Raw genomic sequence first — 21,511 nt, 5'->3', positions numbered from 1 at the left:
TAGCTTTGGAAAGAGTTATATTTCTTCTGGTGGGACAGGAGATTTCTGAAGGATAACAGAATGTGAGAGGTTATAAAATGAATGTCTCAACAGGGAGTTTTGGAGAACTGTAAATTTGCCTTATGGTAAAGCTTTGCCAGAGAAATAATGTCCAAAGATCATTATTTTGTGACCTTGAGGAAAAGCAAAATCATTAGAGGATTTCCTATTCCTGTCTGTGAATGCATGTCGATATTTATGGAGGCAGACTCACTTTATCTTCCTCTATGCACGCACATTTACACAAACACACCACCCCTCTCTACTGGAGGTTGGGAGCACTGTTATAAATATTCATGAGATAATTATTATTAATGTCAGCAAGGTGATTTTGTTCCTTCTCAGTAGGGACTGGTTTTTGCACCTAGAAACCAATCAACTATAGGAGAAATGACAGCTTGGAGGCAGCCCAGCTAAAACAATCTCATACATTTTATGTTTGAAATATAGATTATTTGACTGGGTATTCTGAGTCACCCTTTTGCCCTCATCTCATCATTAATTTTATCCAGCAGAAATTTCCAACTTTGGTACAAAATACAGCATCCTTGGGAGCAGAGTTTCCAGAATTTGGAAAAACCGTATCTTGATTATTACCTTCTTTTCTAAGAGCAAAAATTAAACAAAAATAAAGATGATTCTAAGACTTCTTAATACATTTCTGGGGGATGATTTTTGTAAAAATTAATTGAGAGAAAATTAGAACATATTTGCTACTTTTATTATTTAAAAAGAACATTTCATACAGCAAGTTTTATTAAAAAGTTATCTCTAAGCGATTATAGTAACTGGCAGTCACACACTCAATTTTTTAGGAATAAAAAAGAAAACTAGCGATGACAGTTAACTAGATCCCTCTGTGTATATCATAGACCCTCCCCCAACCAACTGGCCTGCCTGAGTATTCTGTATGCATGATATAATATAACATGGAAAATTATTGGAAACTATTGTCTTTAACATACTAATTATTTTGGGTTGGAATGAAAATGTTTATTTTTTACCCAAGACACAAAAAATGTTAAGGAAGTAAGAAACTTATAGTAAAAGATGCCTACCCCTCCTTGCTATCTCATTAGAAGTGGTTTTTGCTAGCTTCTTATCCTCCTTTACCAATGAATGCTCATCTTTCTGGGACGCTCTGATCCTCAGTAAAGGTGCAACTGAATTTATAGAAACAGAAAGTGTATGACTGCAGGAGGAGCCATCCCGGATGAGACTCACCTTAGGCATCCAGTGGCATTTCGCAGCACCTGTGAGGAATGCAGCTGTATTTTCCGATCATCCTGAAGAGGTGAGTTTTCCCAGCCTGAATGGGGAATAATCACGGCATTGGTCAACACTGCCAGAGTGTCCTGGATGATTGGCATTTTGAGTGCGTCGCAAGAAGAGAGGTTCCAAAGGACTCCTGCAAGACACACAGAAACAGAGCTTTGGGATGATCACTCTTTTTTTTCACCTCCAAAGCGCTTTTCCTCATCAAATTAATAGCACGGGCAGGATGGACTAAGAGTGTGAGCACATGTCCTAGAGCATACCCTTACTTTTAGAACACCTGTGAGAATCCCTAAAGGGGTGCTGTGCAAATCTGACAAGTGGGCAGAGGACTTGTGTTATGATTGTCTTTGTGCCATTATGACGAGTAACAAGGCTGAGATCTGGTTTGAATTAAGGATACCAAGCAGACTTCTGTTCACTATTAATATAATGGGCCCAAGGATCCAAAATCTAACCAAGATGAAAGAGCTGTGGAAGTTAATCTGAGTGACAAACCAGCAGGACATTTTGGTTTTACCCGAGACTTCAATGTGCATATATGGACTGTCTGATTGACTTGGCCTCCATTTAGAACCATACACCATTACACAGGACCTTATGAAAATCCAGCATCAAGTCTGATGATAATGGGCTCAACAAGGAATTTAATTTACTGTCCCTTATGACAGCGTTGTCAATTTTTCTCAGGAAGCAGTGCTCGTGGAGGACACAGGGATTGGTCTTCCTTACGTAACTAATGACAGGGAGCAGGAGAAAGTGGAGGGTATGTCTGCAGTGGATAAACTACAACAGTCATTAATGCAGGCAAAGCAAAAGCAAAGGTTTTAGGTTGGGTGGAATTCTTTAGGTTTTTAGATATTTTTAAGTGAAACCTTAAAATGGGATTAAGTTAGAAAAAGTCATTAATATTGCATGTCAGTTATAATATTTGAAAATACTTTTAAAGTATTTTTATTATTGTTCAAAGCAGAACACATAAAAGTAAAAGAATTATATTCTACTTTTTTATGAAAGATTGTATTTTCTCTCAAGACTAATCTAAATAGACATCATCACAGCAGATACTGAAAAAGAATATCATAGTTGTCTTTAGAAACATAAGTTCCATCTTACTTATGTAATACGATTTCAATAAATTTTAAGACAAGATTGTGTTTCATCTATTGTGTTATGAATAGAACAGATAAAACACAGATAATTCTGAAATGTACTAGTATCTTTCATAGCATATGTTGAACTTACCAAAGGCATTAGTAATATTAATCTGAAAGTTGATAATGTTGGATTCCTAATAACTAAAGGGAGTTTTAAATCAGCTCTATAAAAATGTGACTGCAGAGACAAACTCTTTTCACAGCTGTCTTTTGAAATAGCATTTGCTGGGAATTTTATTGAAGTAAATACAAAGGAAAAAATGTTTTTGGTGCTCACTATGTATAAATCAATCCTTTAATACAGGAGTTTGGCTTGAGGGAAAATCCTGCCTACTTGTTTTTATAAGTAAAGTTTTTTTTGGAACATGGCTCTGTGTATTTGCATACTTGTCTATGGCCTACAAGGGAAGAGTTGAATTTTGTGACAGATGGGCCCACAAAGGTTAAGCAATTTACTATCTGGTTCTTTACAGAAAGATTTTTCCCACCCTACTTTAGCATATAGACCATTTTTTATAAACTTCTGTGAGCAAGTTTGTCTTGCCATTAGTATTGTAAATTGGGTACACAATACACAGAAAAGGCTCAGTGGTACACAGAAAGTGCCCAAAAATATATTCTGATTTGGATGAATTTGAAATCTATCAATATTATGTACATTTATCCTGTTTTAAATAATATTTAAAGCTGAGTATTCATTCTATTAAGAAATGTTTTATTACATTTTAGATAATCAAAATACATTCATTTGCAATCCTAGCAAAAATTCTTTTTTCTAATAAAAACTTAAAAAGCACACTAAAATCAAATTAATATCTACCCTAATATTTGAGGATAACTTTATGAAGTATCACATTCAAGGGTTTATGTCTATTCTTCTATGTATATGATGCACACATACAGATAGAAAATTAAATTTTTTCATTCCAAAATCCTGATTTGAAAATACCAATCCATGAAAATTGAGGCATGTGAATGCTCTAAAATACAGGCGGTATGTTTTGTTGTAAAATACATTTCCTCTGAAAGCTAAATAATAAAAAAGAGACTTTTGCATTTTTGCATGCAATGAATTTAAAAGAATCTAAAGGCATCCTGTGATAATAAAGCAATTTTTACTGTTTCCTTTTTTTAAATTAGAGGGAGTGAGTGAGCGAGTGTCGTGGGGGTTGGGCAGAGGGAGTGGGAGAGAATCTCCAGCAGAATTTCTGCTGAGTGTGGAGCCCGAGGCAAGTATCCATTCCATGACCCCGAGATCATGGCCTGAGAGGAAATTAAGAGCCAGACCAGACCCTTCACTGACTAAGGCACCCCCGCTGTTTTCTAAACATCAGAAAAAGGTCTGAAGAGGGGAAAATCAAAGGAAATGTAAAGGCCTAATCTAATACCTGACAGAAAGTGAACAGATGGAAAGGAGATGATCCAAGATAACTCTTTATTGGGCTCTTTTCTCCATTACCTTCCTCATTAATTCATTAATCAGTATAACCTCATTCAGAACCAAGCAGGGACAGAAGTCTCCTAGCCCCCATTCATTGTGCCTTCCCAGGCTGGCTCCATCTGTGTTTCACATTCCAGGGAGCTTAATACAGCACTTGACCCCGTCTCTGAACCTTCTATGGTAATTCCCATCTGCAGCTCCCACGTGCTTGCCCACCCATGGGAGCTACAGTGAACCTCTGAGCAGAGGCAGCTTCTATCACCTCTGCTTGGAGGAGGACTTGGTCAAGGGGAGGTCATGTGGCAAAACGTCTTTTGGCGGGAGTTCTGTCAACCAGATGCAGGGAGCCTTCAAAACTCTTGAGTTTGGGTTAGATGATCTGGACATGGAGACAAGTTTGAGTGCTGAACCAGAAGTCTCTGGGGCCATTGGGGAGGAGGCTGGTATGTCTGGCAGGAGTCAAAGTGAGTAACAACCAGCAACTCTACAGCTGTCTTGCTACAGACAGACATACATTCACACAGACACATGCACACACCCTCACATATGCATACGCACATCTATACACACACACACCCTCATACACATTTGCTCGCTCTCTCTCTCTCACAGACACACAGACACACACACAAACACATTAGTCCATTAGTTCTGGCAAACAAGAGAGAAGTTAGTGAGAAAAAGACACATCTAGGCATTCTCTATAAAGAAAAGAGAAATGGTTGTTCTGCTCAAATATCTCTTCACTCCTTCCTCTTTCTTCTTCTGTGCTGGTTTAACATTTTTGTTATTCTCTCTTTTGACATCCCCTTCTAATGGTGGAGCCCAATCCTTCTCTCTGTGATTAAGTACTGGACTTAGAGACTTACTTGCTTTGCCCAACAAAATACGGTAGAGGTGATGGTGGGTGGCTTCTGTGACTAGGTCATAGTTTGGAGCTTCTTCCTAGCTCTGATTTGGATTGCTTGTTGGAAGGGAAGCCTGCTGTCATGCTGGGAAGACCTTCATGTGCTGCCACAAAGAGGCCCATGTAGCAAAGAACTGAGGCCTCGAGCCAACAGTTATGGGAAGACCACCTTGGGAGTGGAACTTCCAGCCCCAGATAAACCTTCAGATGATGTAGCCCTTGAGGGCCTCTGAGCCAGAACCAACTTAGATTTGCCGCTCCTGGACTCCTGACACTCAGGCATTGTATGGGGTCTCTTCTCTTCCCTCTACTTTCTCTTTGTCTCTGGACTCATTCTCCACCTCCCCTTTAAAATAGAGCAGCAGGGTGGCCCTCCTTCTGGAGGCTCTAAGAGAGCCTTGGCTTTTTTAACTTCTTCTTTTTTTTAAATATTGTATTTATTTGAGAGAGAGCAAGAGAGAAAAAGAGAGAGATTGAGAGAGCAAACATGATTGAAGAAAAAAGGGAGAGGGAGAAGCAGGCTCCCCACTGAGCAAGAAGCCCACCCTGGGGCTTCATCCCAGGACCCTGAGATCATGCCTGAGCTGAAGGCAGACACTTAACCATCTAAGCCACTGAAACACCCCTGCTTTTTTCTGACTTCTAAAGGCTTGCCTGTGCTCCTTGGCTTGAGGCCTGTTTCACTCTGACCTCAGCATCCATTATCATATCCCCTTCTTGGACTCTAACCTTCCTGTCTCCCTGTTATAAGGATATTTGTGATCTCACTGAGCCCACTTGGGTAACCCAGGATAATCTCCCCATCTCAAGATCCTTAACTTAATCCCATCTGCAAATTCCCTTTTACTATCTAATATTCACAAGGCTCTGAGAATTAAGACATGGACACATTTGGGGGGCCAACATTCAGCACCACACAACCTCTTAAAATACTGCTATGTTTCAGATAAAATTAAACCTCTTATTATAGCTTCATGGTCAGGTGTTCCCCTAAATCTCTAAATTCGTCTTTAATTACTCATTCACTTATTCACTCCATGCATATTAAGGACCTAGGTTCTGTTTGATGCTGAGGATACATTACTGAACAAAACAAAAAGTCCCTACCCCCAGGGTCCTTCCGTTGTAGTTTGTAGTTATTCTGCTGTAGCCAACATGGTCATATTTCTTCTCCTTGAATGCACAAGCTCATTTGTAGCTCAGATCTCTTAGACTTACTGGAACATTCTTCTCCAGACCTTTCCAAGGCTGATCCTTCTTTCTGCTCACATGGCACTTTGAATATGCAAAACCTCAGAGAATCTTTTCTGGATCATTCTAAACTACCTTCCCAGACATTTGCTGTCAGACCTCCTATTTTAATTTTCAACAGAGACTTCATCACTAATGCCCATTTCCCATGCTTCCTCATTATCTGATCTTCTACCCTTTGCTCATCATTCTTCCCCACAACAAGATTCCAGAAATGATGTGAAAGCAAAGGGCCTGAGTGTAGCTTACAGAACACACAAAGCACATAGAATATACTCTGACACATATAAGATGCTCACCAAACAGGTGCTAAGTAAATACAAGAATTAATAACTGGATGAAAGACGCTTATAAGATGACATGTACTCCAAGCATCGTACACTCCTTAAGTATCACAGTACGGCAAAATGAAGTCATGATTTAAAGAAATAAAATAGCAGATGTTACAAATAATAAATCCAAATGAGAATACAAAATGTTATTTCAATGAGATTATAATCCTTGATCCTTCAGAAATTCTACTTCTAGCTAGTAGAGAAAAATTTATATCAGTAAAAAACATTAGTTAATTTAGCATTAGAAGGTTTATCTCTAATGTTTCAATATGGGTAATTATCTTCTATTAACTCCATGATAATTCTAAATTAGCCAAGGTAGTACTAAAATTTCAATTTGTAAAAGAACAGTGGAATAAACTGAATTCATAGCGGTAGTTAGTATCCATGCAAGCTATTTCATTTATCCTTATCTGAAAGTAACATAAAGATGTTTTAGTATTTTTGGTTGATGGTCACTAGCAAATTTCAGTTTACCTGATGAAAATATGCTAATATCTTTGAGATTAAAATCTCTAATAAAATTGTTTTATAGCATCTTTCCTTTAATTATATGTATTCAATAGCTTTCCTTTATAGTATAAAATTATTACTGTCCCAAATATAATTCTGACAGTCTAGTTGAGAAGACATTTAAATAACTAATTATGTATACTAAATATATTTAAAATACAGTTTATTTTTATTTCAGGCACAGTGTGGCTCTTTTCCTTGAGATTATCCATATTCATGAGAAGTAATTGGTTTATTAAAATTTCATAATAAAATCTTAATTACTTTCATTGGATACTTTATTTTAATAGAGGGTAATTGTGTGTGTGGGGGGGTTCCTAAAAAGGAGTAAAGGATATCTTTAAAAAACTCAGACTGACAAAAAATGTATTTTAATAATCTTATGTCTTAAATCATGATAAAATCAAACATTGCCTGTGGCTATGCAAGTCTTTCTTATGACCCTTCATTTGCCTTTATTCTTTAGACCTTAAACATAATCCCTGAACATGGGTGAGGCTCAAATCAAAGACAAACTGTACTGAATTCATTTAAAATAAATGCTTTAAAATTTTTATTTTTAATTCATCAACTAATTAAAAATTAACTTAATGTATTTATGAAGATTTATTTTTAAATGAATCTATCATTGATCTTATTCTGAGAGTAAAAATCTGTGCATTTGGGGAGGGAGAGAAGAGGGAAGAATGGTAGTAAATGGATTTATTTACCTCCTCCATCCACACTCGTTCACACTTTGAGTCTGGGTGGGTGGAGGATGGCTGGTCAAAATCTGGAGGCCCATGACACCCTATTACTTGTTCTGTGCCATGTGCATGTGTGCGTGCATGTGTGTATGCATGTGTGACATGCATGTGTGCATGCAGGTAGCTGTGTGTGTGTGTGTGCATGCATCTGAGCATTTGGGTGTATCATATAAACACTTTCAACTGTCCCTGAGAAGTCATGACCCTCAGGGTGTGGTTGTGAATTAGGACTGTCTTGAAAGTTCTCTCAGATGGTATATGGGATAGCCTCAACAAAATTTGCACACCACCCTCATTTAATGCTCTAAAAAATAAAACCATTGACCTTGAGTCAATGATAAACTTTACAAAGTGCTGCTATAATAATGGGTAGTTTAAAGTAAAAAGCAATTAATGGGACTACATCAAACTAAAAACTTCTGCATTGCAAAAAAATAAAAGAAAAAATAAAAGCCACCTAGGAAATGGGTGAAAACATTTGCAAACCATACACCAAACCAGGGGTTATTTCCAAGTATGTAAGAAATTCATACAACTCTGTAACAAAAAATAAATAAACAACTTGAATAAATATGGGCAGAGGAACAGAATAAATATTTTTCTAAAGAAGATATCCACATGACCAGCAGGTACATGAAAAGATTCTTAACATCACTAATCAAACCAAAACCACAGTGAGATCTCACCTCACACCTATTACAATGGCTAGTATCAAAAAGACAAGAGACAGGTGCTGGTGAAGATGTGAAGAGGGAACCCTTACACACTGCTGGAGGGAATGTAAATTGGTGGGGTCATTATGCAAGACAGTATGGGGGGTCCTCATAGAATTAAAAAGAGAAATATCGCAGTATCCAGCAATCCCACTTCTGGGCACATATTTAAAATAAATAAAAATAGGATATAGGAAAGATACCCATCCTTCTGTGTTTATCGCAGCATTATTCACAATAGCCAAGATACAGAAACAACCTAAGCCTCTGTCAGTGGATGAATGGATAAAGAAGATGTGACATATGTACATATGGAATATTAGGTGACCACAAGAAAGAAGGAAATCCTGCCATTTTCAATAACATGGATGGACTTTGAGGACATTATGCTAAGTGAGATAAGCCAGGGAAAGACAAATATGGCATGATATCACATATGGAATCTAAAAAGCCACACTTATAAAAACAGAATAGAATGGTAATCATCAGGGGCTGGGAGGTAGGAGAATGAAGATGATGTTTAAGGGTACAGAAACACAACGAGTAGATAAATAAGTAGATCTGATGTACAGCTTGGTGATCATACACAGCAATATGGTATTATAAACTTGAAAGTGGCTAAGAAACTAGATCTTATTTGTTCCCACCATAGAAATGAAATGATAGTTATGTGACATGACGGATGTGTGAGCTAACACTAACATAGTAATCCTATTACAATATTCAAATGTATCAAATACTTTATGCATCTTAAACTTACACAGTGCTTTATGTCAATTATATCTCTAAAACAATAAAAATTATTTTTTAAAAATGTGCTATGTGAATGCTACTTTGAGAAGAGTAATTTCAGGAAGTGATATGATAGTCATTCTGTAATGCATACAGAAAAGTGGGTTTTTTTAAAAAAGATTTATTTATTTACTTTAGAAAGAGAGAGAGCTGGGGGAGGGGCAAAAGGAGAGGGGGAGAGAATCCTCAAGCAGACCCCCCTAATTGAGCCCAGAGCCCGACACAGGGCTCAATCCCAGGACCCTGAGATCATGACCTGAGCCGAAATCAAGAGTTGGATGCTTAACCAACTAAGCCACCCAGGCACCCCTAGCAGAATGTTTTTAAACACACGTTAATAAAGATGATTATAACAGTGCTAAAGAGAAGAATTTACTTTTAAATTAGGTCATGCATCATAGGAAATTTCAAAAGTAAATGTACATATTATTGTTTCAGGAAATTAGGATTGGATGCTGGATAGTGTGACAGAGCCTTAATGGAGTTTATCAGTGGAATATAAGTATTTCCAGGATATAGGTGGGCAAAAAATTTCTTTGTTAAGATTGGAAGCTTCATCTTATGTTTGTAAACTTCTCCCAAAGAGTAATCCATTTTTTTATGATAAGTGATTCCCACCACCCAATTTATAGTGAACCTAGGTTTAGACCATTAAGAAATAATTTTTAAAATTAAAAAAAAGGGTAATTTCTTAGCCCAAAACTCCTCAGATTTTCTTTCAGGAGTTCCAGAAGGGGCTGACCAGAACCAATGACCTCTGAGTTCCCCTCTTTATTATTCCAGGAGAAGAAACTGCAGTGACCCAGGGGCTTAGGTGAAGGTTAATCCTTTTAGAATTCAACTCACCAAATCATTCTGAGTTGGGAGTCTCACAGAGGTGCTGATGAGATGAGAGAGGGCTGCAGGGGCTGATAAATGTGTGGGGTGAGCGCGCAGAACTGGGTTGTCAGACTCAATAACCATAAAGCGTCACCCTACTATTGCTGCTGACGGCTTCTATCCCCAATACAGAATTCTTTCTAAAAGCATCTCATACACATAAAATGCTGAGAATCCAGCAGAATTATCCTTGCTTATTTTCAAATTAGGTACAGCATTTGGTTAACTCCAGAATGGATGAAGAGTGAGCTGTTCTTCACATGAGCAAGGAAATCAGATCTTTGCTTTTACAAACAAGGCAAATTCTGGCTTGAGCTGATTAAATCTACCTGGGCCCTGATGAGAGGTTTTAATTCCTGAACTTCTAAAGCAACTTGGTTATTGATATAGCCAGGGATGTTGAGGTACTGTCTTGTTCCAAAGCCAAAACTGATCCCAGCAACATTCTGATATTCACATTTTAGCACCAGCAGTGTACGTAAAAAGTGTCAAACAAGCTGTATAGATTAGTATAGCCAACAGGCCCATATCCACTTAAACTTTTTATTAGTAATTTAAGAAATGATCTTCACGGTTTTCAGACCTGGAACTAATTTTAATGAAAAGGAGGTAGTTTTATAGACAAAAGATGATGACTTTTTTTTGAAGAATCAAAACTTATGTGTGTCTATGATATCTCTTTTTATTTCAAGTTGAATTCTGTAGATCTAAACTTTTTTGAGTCACAGTAAATATTTACAATAAAGGAATATCAAGCCAGATTCAAGTCTTCAGAAAGGAGACTCACCTCCAGCTGGGACCAGGCAGTGCAGCTCCTATCTAAGGAGAAAGAAGCTCTTCCCACGGTACTTTATTTTTAAATAAACTATAGTTGAAAATAATCTGGAGGTGAAGGGCACCAAAATATGCCACCCCTAAATACAGTTCCTTGACATTTGGATAATTTTGAGTGAAAGGCCACTGAGCACCAACCACCAGGTGGAAAAAGCTCTCCAGTCAGCACAATTTGTCATTTGGTAAAGGAAATTTACATTTGTAAAGGAAATTTCCATTTGTCAAGAGGTCTCTCTCTTTTGTATCAGGAAAAGGAGGACTCTTGCCAATGAAGAAAGCACCAATTTAAATCTACAAAACAAATCTTAGCAAACAACCTTGTTTGACCATATTTTTCTTAGTCACCTTCTTATAACTTATCTCCCCCTCCCAGAAGCAGAAAGCCCCTTTTCCTTTGTTTAGCCAAAGATGGTATACAAGCACAAGTTCTAACCACCTCTTTGAGCTACCCACCACTGGGTGCTCCCACATGTATGCACCATATGCATGTTAAAAAACTTCTGTTTTTCTCTCATTAATCTGTCTTTTGTCTGTCTAAATCATAAGACCCCAGCTGGAGAACCTAAGAGGGGCAGAGGTAAAAAAGATGCGTATTTTCCACCCCCTACAAGATGTCAATATCTGATAGTAACCATCTGTGAAAGTCACAGGTTCACATTTGAACACAGTATTTTGTAAATGAACCACAGAATGTTTTATTTTTCAGTTCCTAAGAGATTAAGAGTTAGGAATATAAAATTGGAATTTCTTGAAACTATAGCCCTCCTCAATGACCTTGAGTAAGCCAGACCTTGAAAAAAATGTCACCAAAGCACCTACGCTGAGTTTTATAATCTCTGGAAACTGGCCCTGGGTCTCTTTTTCTAAAAATGACTGCAGTTAAAGATTATGTCCTTTTATCTGACAACTGTCATATTTTTCTGTGTCGCAATAAAGATGAATTCTTATACTTTGGTTGTGTTTCTTAGTAGTTTTATATACTCCAAATCACATGTATTAAATACAGTAACTTGCGTTTGCCTCTTTCAAAAATGATTGAGGGACGGAGGGAGGAAGGAAGGGAGAAAAGAGGTGAGAGAGGGAGAGGGAAAGAGAGATCCAGAGACAATCAGCCCCATGATATAATGATTTTTTTAGAAAGTGGAAGTGAAAGCACCATAATTTCTGGCCCTGGGTTAAACGATACAGGGACAGACTAATCCAACCACTTGCTCCAGAAAATACCTGTCTCTGGAAGTTTAGACTGTGAACTAATTAGCTTGCTTGTCAAAAGTAATAGCTTATCAAAACTCTTTTCACAACCCTGGCTTCCCTGTGCCACCAGTCCTAAACTATTATGTTATAAACTCCGCCCAATCCCAATTGTTTTCCACCGTGGAATACCCACCTTAAAAACACCAAGCCAGGGAACCCTGGGTGGCGCAGCGGTTTGGCGCCTGCCTTTGGCCCAGGGCGTGATCCTGGAGACCCGGGATCGAATCCCGCGTCGGGCTCCCGGTGCATGGAGCCTGCCTCTCCCTCTGCCTGTGTCTCTGCCTCTCTCTCTCTGTGTGACTATCATTAAAAAAAAAAAAACAAAAACAAAAAAAACACCAAGCCAAGGACCCATGGCCTTATCGATATCTCGCCCAATTTCCCTTTGACTCCTGCAAGGTAGTACTCTGCTTTGCTGCAGTAAATCCAATAAACTTAGCTTTGCTTGATCTATAGGTTTTCCTGGTGGTCTCTGGAGAAGCTGTCAGTTGGCCAAGCACGTGAATTACTGAAAATGAGTAGATAAGCTAACTTCATCTTTGGTAAACAGAGTTTGGCAAATTCCTGAAACCGCAGGGCATCCACTGACCATAAAGTCATGATTTTATCTGTGTGGATGACAGTGGATGTTAAGCTGTTTGCCTCTGTATTAAGTACTATAACCCAAAAGTTGCAAAGTTCCACATGCATCTTGGCAGGACCCCAGGCTGCCATTCTGAACTTGCTGGGCTTACAGTGAGTAGGCAAATGTGAAATTATAGAACCTTGCACAAATAAAATGATGGCTATCTCCTTGAGGTTTTCTTTGTTATACTACTGTAGCAAGCACATCCTCCTTACTCCTCCTGCCAAGAGTCAACATGAAGACTCAAACTTGTGAGAGCATCCTTAGCTAAGAATCTCTGCAAAGAAGATACCTGGGGACATTCTTCTATAGTGGGGCCATTTTAAAGTGCAGCCTTGGCTCCTATGGTTTTTCCAAAGATGCTGCCTTAATGAAGACATGGTGGTAAAGTGAGAGGAGCAGAAGTTGAGAAACGGGTTGAAAGTTTAATTCAGCTCTCACATAATCAGGATTAAAAAGAGTTTAGCTCCCAGTGGGCTATCCATAGGTGCCTAGTGAATGAAAGAATATGGAATGAATGACATTATTGAGTCCTGATGATGTTCATATATAGGGATCTCACATTTTCAGAGTGTGATTGAGGTAGGCATCCAAAACAGGAGCATAATGAAAAAAAGAACAAGAAGAAATACAGGATATATACCTGACATTTTTGAGTTCTTCTTATCCATCAGGATTTTTGATATCATCTTGTGTGTATTAACTCATGTAAACCTTCAAGAAATTCCATTTTACAGACAAGGAAACTGAGACACCAAGCAGTTGAGTCGCTCATCTAATGGCATTACACATGTAGGTGAAAATGAAGGTCAGTAGTCTGGCCGTGATGCATAAGGAAGGAAAATCGGACAAATGTCAAGCACGTACATCTGCTACTTGAAATTGAAGAGAGGAGATATGGTTTGCAGCCCTTTGAAGCACAACACACATGAACACAAGAGAATGTTCTGCTTTTCATCTTTGCCGGTTTCTCTTTAGCCTCAGGTCATGTAGCTTGAGAAATTTTAAGAAGTCATTTGACTTCATAGAATGAAGAATATTCCATCTTGAAACAACTTTTACAAATATTTTTTCTTGCAAACCTTAATTCTGTTGACCCCTACTAAAAATATGCAACTATAACCTTCCATGGAGAAAATACTGAACAAAAGCCAGATTGAGATGAAGAGTAATTTTAAAACAAATCCTTTCCCTATCCACCATGCTAATTTTAAAACGAGGTCTTATTGTCCATTAAATCAAAACTGTTTCATATTGCTGCTCCATTGTAATGATACCAATGGTAATCACAAGCCCTCATTTACTGAACCATTACCATGTCATGCATTGTTTTATTAATTCTTTACCCCAACCCTGGGAAAGAGGTATTGCTATTGATTTCATTTTACAGATTCATAACTAAAGATTTAAGAGGTTACAAAAATCTCCCAAGGACAGGTAACAAACAAGAGAGAAAGAGCTGGGATGTAAACATAGACTCTCATAGTCCAAATTATATTGCCTTTTAGAGACCCTCTATTCAGAGGTTATTTTTCATGGAAAATATGATGACAGTGGATAAGAACATTAATACTCAACTATTACCTCTGCTGACCATTCTCAAATTAGTACTTCTGAGTCTTATTTCTAGAGCTCCAAATTTGAACACTTGCTACTGCATATTTTCCTCCAAACATATTTCCTTCCTCCTCATATTCCCCAAGCCAATCTACTACCCAAATTAGAGATTTGGGGAAACTTCCATTTCCTTGTGCCATTTCTATGGTTTTAATTTTTCAGCGGATATTTTGCGAATGCCTATGAAAAAAAGGACTGCTATGCACTATGGGTAACACACTGTGAATAAAGCAGTGTTTACCTGGGGAGAGAAAACACACACTTGCCCAGTGAAAAGTGAATCTTACACTATAGAGCTGTATATGATAAAATCCACCAACTGTCATAGATGATGTGCCATGAGAATTCAGGCAACAAAAGATCAAGGGAAGGGATCACAGAAGTCTACTTGGAAAAGGGGAAGGTCTTTGGTTGACCCTTGAAGTATGAGAATAATTAGGCCATGGAATGGGAGTGAGGAATCCAGGTATCCAAAAAGAGAGAGAGCAAAGACTTGCAGATATGAAGACAAGCTTAATGTCCATGGGATCAGCTGTATAATAGACGCCCACCAGAAAGTAAATTGAGTAAAAAAATGCATTTCTCAACAGTCAAAAGGAAATACAACTTGGACAATCATAGTTCACATCAGAATAGCAGTTTTTCTATCCACTATGGGAAAATTAAGAAAAATATCTATGTCCAGGTCCCATCTCTGGGGATTCTGATATAAGTTGTCTACACAGGCCCTGGCACCAGCATCTTTTTGTAAGACTAGCAAGGTAAAGAACCAGTGGAAGTTATTATATCTCAGCAATGGAGAATTTAACTGAGTTCATCAATGTCACCTTTTTCCACTATGACTTCTTTCTGAAGAACACAGAATAACTACCTGCCTTGACAACAGGAAACTGATTAATGAGTTCCTGGCTTGAGATCTTGTACTTTGATGTCATCATAACCCAACTACTTCCCTCAATCCTTTAGTTGTTCATTTATTTGATTATTCATCCATTCAGTAAACAGATTATTCTTTGTCTAGCAGGACAGTTTCAAGCCTTAGAGAGAGTAAGCCACCCAAGAATTCAATTCCACAGACATCTGGTGATTTTTGGTAAAGCTCTTCTGCACAGCTAGAAAGATAGTGAGGGGTGGGGAGGGGAGGGTCTCAGGTCTCAAAGGAACTTTCATGGGGTTGCTGAGACCAGGTCAGCAAAAGCTCTCATAAAAGGCAAATCAGACAGAGAGAACATCCTACTTTGGAAGTACAAGGAAGGTCAGCATGGCCAGACAACACGTGGGGTGGTGGAATGGACACTCTGATTGCTCCTTCCATACTTAGCTGGATTCTCAGCAAGGGTGAAGTTAAGACTTCGAGAGTAGATTGTAGACTCCCTATGCTTTAGTCTCAGGGGAACCCCTTATGCTTTTGTTTCTAGGTGTCTTAGGAAAACTGATGTTCATTGCTCTTTTTTAAAAAAGATTTTATTTATTTATTTGATATAGAGAGAGTGAGCGAGCATTCTCAAGCAGGGGGAGAGGCAGAGGGAGAGGGAGAAGCAGGCTCCCCGCTGAGCAGGGAGCCCAATGCAGGCTGGAACCCAGGATCCTGGATTATGACTTGAGCTGAAGTCAGAAGCTTCGGAATGAGCCACCCATGGCCCTTCCCATTGTTCTTATAAAACCCAAACAAGCCCTACCCCCAAACCCAACTGCGCCCTTGCACTGAATCTCCAAGGCACTGAAGCCCTCTGACTTGCCACTGGGTTCAGCCAATGGCGGAACTGGTGGGAGAGCATGAGGAGAGAGTGCTGGGATGTTTTTGTTCCCAATGCTCCCAGTCCTCAGTTATGCCCATAGGACTGAAACCTTTTGTGGCTACAGCACCCCATCCCCATGGCTCCAGACTTCAGGAAATACTGCTTCCTTTTCACTGCTTCCCCTCGTAACAATCACTGGCTTCCTGACCACGGTTGGCTCAGTCCCTTTGCTCAGCCCACATCTTGGAAAAAAAGGCCCTTCATTAGACTCTCTTCAGAATCCAAGCTGAGTGTGACTTACATGTCCTGCCGGACCCCGATTAAAGTGGGTGAGGAGGGGACACCCCTAAACGGAACCTCAGATGCCATGCTCAGAAATTTCTGTCTTATCCACAGGTGCAGTGGGGTAACAGTCAGCAGGTAACTCTTCTAACAGGTTATATTATGTTTCATTCCTTCCTGGTGCAGCCACAGAACTCAAAATCAAAGTAGGTGATACACTCCCAACTAATCACCCAGTTACAAGGGTAGCTTCTAAAAGCAGAAGAAATTTACATAACATACAACAAACCATTTTAAAGTGTACAAATCAGTGACAATTAGTACATTTGCTAGAATGTGCAACCATCTCCTCTACCTAGTTCCAAAGTCTTTCCATCACCCCAGAATGGGTGATCGTTTCTGGTTTTTTTTTTTTTGTTTGTTTGTTTTTTTTTTAGGGTGACTGTTTTTAAAGATACCATTCTGGAGGCTTTGGGCAGAGAACAGGGTGAATCGAGGGAAGAAATGAGCTGACCGGTGAGAAGAATTCTGGGGCAGAGATGATAAGGTCTGCAGAAGGGGAAGTGGTCAAGAGTGACACAGAATGTCTGGCCTGGCTAGATGGACTGGAAGGAGGGGTCGGGGGTGGGGGGAAACAGAAGTGGGACAACAGAGGCTTAGAGGCCTGGAGGAACAAGAGGCTGGGAGAGAAACTGAGGGTTGCAGTTTGGGATATGTTGACTTTGAGATGCCAATTAGACAGCCGATGGTGATGGCAAGAGGCAGCTGGATGCTGAGTCTTGGGCATGGCAGGGAGATAGAAATTTAGAGCCCTCTGCATTTAAATGGTATCTAGAGCTGCAAGATGATTTGTAGTCACAGAAACAGAGTTCCAATAAAGAACCAAAAGCCCAGGGCTGGTCCTAAGTGTACCTACATTTAGAAGCTGGTGGTGAAGGCATGTTGGCATAAAGAAGAAAAACACTGTAAAAATTTAGCTGCATAAACTGTTAACCTTGAGAAACACTGCTCCTCTTAGAGTCTGAGCTGACATCTTCCGTTAGTTGCTGAAGTTTATTTTTATTTTTGTGTATCACAGGTAATGTAAAAGGTCAAGTTCTCCTTTTCTATGCACATTCATGAAATGCCTCACTGAGGTTCTCATTTAAAAGCATCTGTTTAGGCCCATCAATGGGTTGACTGAGGACAAATGAAAACGAGTTATCCAGTTGATCATTACAGCATGTATTCAGTGCCCATAAGCAGAACAAATGACATGAAGGGATAAAAATCACTTATTTTAGGTATTTCCTGAATCAAAGCAGCAGCAACATAACCAGAGCGTGGCAAAGCATGCATAATGGCAAGGCCTCTATTATGATTGCAATGTAAAGTGTAATAGGATTTTCAGAAAACAATTTAGGAGAAGTGACAATCTTGCTTATTTAAATGCTATGTGACATTCAGCATTGCTCCTTCAGGTAAAATTACAAAATTGATAAAATGACTTTTAGAGATATTGTTGAATATGCGAAACACATGTAATGCATTTATCTGTTGACTAACCCTTAGGTTAGTATAAAAACTACATTGTTTCTTGAGAATTGAAGGCGACTTTTATTCAGTCATTATGCCAGAAGTTTGGAATTTCTATGTTTCATTTCAAAGCCCATTTTACAATGCATCTAATTTTTGACATTAACAGTTTCTCTGTATGGATACACAGTATAAGATAAATTCTCTTTATAGTTAATTTTTATCAAATTTTAAATTCCCCAAAAGTGTATGTTCTCATATATATTTTAAGAGTTTCTAAGATACTCTAAGAGTTTCTAAGATAAGAGCATTATTTTTTCTGATTATAAGATTAACACATGATAACCTTAAAATCTTCAACTTATCTAAAAGGAACAAAAAAGTTAAAAAAAAAAAAAAAGGAAAAAAAAACCCATCCAAAGAATATGCTTTTGTACATCTCTCTATACTTGCCATACACTTATGTGTCATTTTACAGAAATAGAACCACAGTACACTTGTGGTTTTATTTGCTTTTTGCATTCAACATATGCCATGGATATATTTTGATATCAACAAATATCTAGCCACATCTTAATTTTTATCTTTTTATTTTTATTTTTTTTAAAGATTTTATTTATTTATTCATGAGAAACACACACACACACACACACAGAGAGAGAGAGAGAGAGAGAGAGAGAGAGAGAGAGAGGCAGAGACCCAGGCAGTGGGAGAAGCAGGCTCCATGCTGGGAGCTCAACCTGGGACTTGATCCCAGGTCTCCAGGATCACACCCTGGGCTGGAGGTGGCGCTAAACCGCTGAGCCACCCTGGCTGCCAATACATCTTAATTTTTAATGTGTGGTTGTGTTCTATTTGATGGACTCTTTTATCCAATCTTGTACTGATAGGCATTTAGGTTGTTTCTAATTTGTTTTGCTAACATTAGCTCTTACTGGGTGCCAGAGAATGTTTTATATGTTTTCCACATATTAATTCATTTGCTCTGAAGGTCTTTTTAGAATAGTTCCTCAGTATAAATTTCTTAAACTTGAATTGCTGGGTAAAGCATCTGCACATTTTATTTTATTTTATTTTTTTTATAAATTAATTTTTATTGGTGTTCAATTTACCAACATACAGAATAACACCCAGTGCTCATCCCGTCAAGTGTCCCCCTCCGTGCCCGTCACCCATTCACCCCCACCCCCCGCCCTCCTCCCCTTCCACCACCCCTAGTTCATTTCCCAGAGTTAGAAGTCTTTATGTTCTGTGTCCCTTTCTGATATCTCCCACACATTTCTTCTCCCTTCCCTTATATTCCCCTTCACTATTATTCATATTCCCCAAATGAGTGAGAACATACACTGTTTGTCCTTCTCCGATTGACTTACTTCACTCAGCATAATACCCTCCAGTTCCATCCACGTTGAAGCAAATGGTGGGTATTTGTTGTTTCTAATGGCTGAGTAATATTCCATTGTATACATAAACCACATCTTCTTTATCCAGAAATGGACCCTGAACTTTATGGTCAACTAATATTCGACAAAGGAGGAAAGACGATCCACTGGAAGAAAGACAGTCTCTTCAATAAATGGTGCTGGGAAAATTGGACATCCACATGCAGAAGAATGAAACTAGACCACTCTCTTGCACCATACACAAAGATAAACTCAAAATGGATGAAAGATTTAAATGTGAGACAAGACTCCATCAAAATCCTAGAGGAGAACACAGGCAACACCCTTTTTGAACTTGGCCACAGTAACTTCTTGCAAGATACATCCACGAAAACAAAAGAAACAAAAGCAAAAATGAACTATTGGGACTTCATCAAGATAAGAAGCTTTTGCACAGCAAAGGATACAGTCAACAAAACTCAAAGACAACCTACAGAATGGGAGAAGATATTTGCAAATAACATATCAGATAAAGGGCTAGTTTCCAAAATCTATAAAGAACTTATTAAACTCAACACCAAAGAAACAAACAATCCAATCATGAAATGGGCAAAAGACATGAAGAGAAATCTCACAGAGGAAGACATAGACATGGCCAACACGCACATGAGAAAATGCTCTGCATCACTTGCCATCAGGGAAATACAAATCAAAACCACAATGAGATACCACCTCACACCAGTGAGAATGGGGAAAATTAACAAGGCAGGAAACAACAAATGTTGGAGAGGATGTGGAGAAAAGGGAACCCTCTTACACTGTTGGTGGGAATGTGAACTGGTGCAGCCACTCTGGAAAACTGTGTGGAGGTTCCTCAAAGAATTAAAAATAGACCTGCCCTACGACCCAGCAATTGCACTGTTAGGGATTTACCCCGAAGATTCAGATGCAATGAAACGCCGGGGCACCTGCACCCCGATGTTTCTAGCAGCCATGTCCACAATAGCCAAACTGTGGAAGGAGCCTCGGTGCCCATCGAAAGATGAATGCACATTTTAATACTGAAGCATATTGCCAAAATGTTCTCCAGGAAGACTATACACATGACACTTTCACCAACAGGACTGTGCTGTGGTCCCCAGCCAATGCTGCACGCCAGCAACCATTTTCATCTTTGGAGATTTAATGTCAAACATGGTGCCTCCTTCCCATTGGCATTCCTTTTAATTAAACATCTTTTATGAGCATATTAGCTGCTTGCATGTTTTCTGAAATGCCAGTTCACTTTTTTTTGTTATTTTATTTCCCAGTTGAGTCATGCATGGGAATAAATACGGAGATAAAGCTACTAAAAGTTGCAAAGTTAGGAAGATCCTGAAGAATTCCGAAGTTATCAGAATCAGTATTGATGCCTACAAGCATCACTTCTTTTTTCTATTCCTAGTTTTCATTTTTTGTGACTCTTTGTCTACTGACACCAATATTTCACTTTTAATGGTGTCTTTTAATTAACTTGTTTCCTATCACTAATCTTGCCTTTTAAAATCCAGGTGACATTTGTCTTTGCTATTTCCTACTTTTAAACCTTGTCTCCTAGTAGGAGCAAATTTAAACAATAATAAGTAAATTGTATACAAAGCCTTTGGAAACCTGTAGCTAACATACATATACATTGTTGAATTTACACAGTTTCAAAGGCAAACTCTGTTCCCTGCTGCCAGAGTCTGAGAGCCCAAAGCTCTAACGCTCTATCCATCCATTTCAGTAAGTATAACTTTCACATTGTGTTTATCATTTGAGGGTAGTAACAAGGATAGGGTTGAAGAGCAGGATAAACTCACTGAAGGAATGAGCTCCTACTAAACTATTTAGTAATTTCTACCCCTCTCTCCAACCATACTACTGTGAAAGCCGTGTTTCCTTACCTCAGCTTGCAATAATGGGAGCTGAGGATTCTTACCATCCTACTTGGACTCTGTTGTCATGATTCTGAAGCATTATTCCTAATTGAAATACCACAGTAACCTGTTTTCATCACCTCCGTTTATCCCAAACCAGGCTATTTATTCCAATCCATCATGTCACTGCTGTCATATTAATGTCCCCACCCCACAGTAGGGATTCATGTCCTTCTCAACAACCATCTGTTTCTCCCCATAACTAACAGATTTAAGAACAAATGACACCATCAAGGGCAAATTACATAATCAGAGAC

The 21,511-nt window shown here is 38.7% G+C and overlaps 1 protein-coding gene across 2 annotated transcripts in view; it reads right to left on the bottom strand.

Moving 5' to 3' along the window:
- Positions 1–21,511, bottom strand: part of CTNND2 (catenin delta 2) — a 918,117-nt gene that overhangs the window by 170,666 nt on the left and 725,940 nt on the right. For both annotated transcript variants that reach the window (XM_055308537.1, XM_055308538.1), the window contains exon 12: positions 1,264–1,447. In XM_055308537.1, coding sequence (XP_055164512.1) covers positions 1,264–1,447 — 184 coding nt within the window. The remainder of the gene's footprint in view (positions 1–1,263; positions 1,448–21,511) is intronic.

This window comes from Nyctereutes procyonoides, unplaced genomic scaffold (assembly GCF_905146905.1).
Source record: "Nyctereutes procyonoides isolate TBG_1078 unplaced genomic scaffold, NYPRO_anot_genome, whole genome shotgun sequence".
NCBI lineage: Eukaryota > Metazoa > Chordata > Mammalia > Carnivora > Canidae > Nyctereutes > Nyctereutes procyonoides.
The sequence above is the reverse complement of the archived record's forward strand: the minus strand, read 5'-3'. Positions and strand labels throughout refer to the sequence as shown.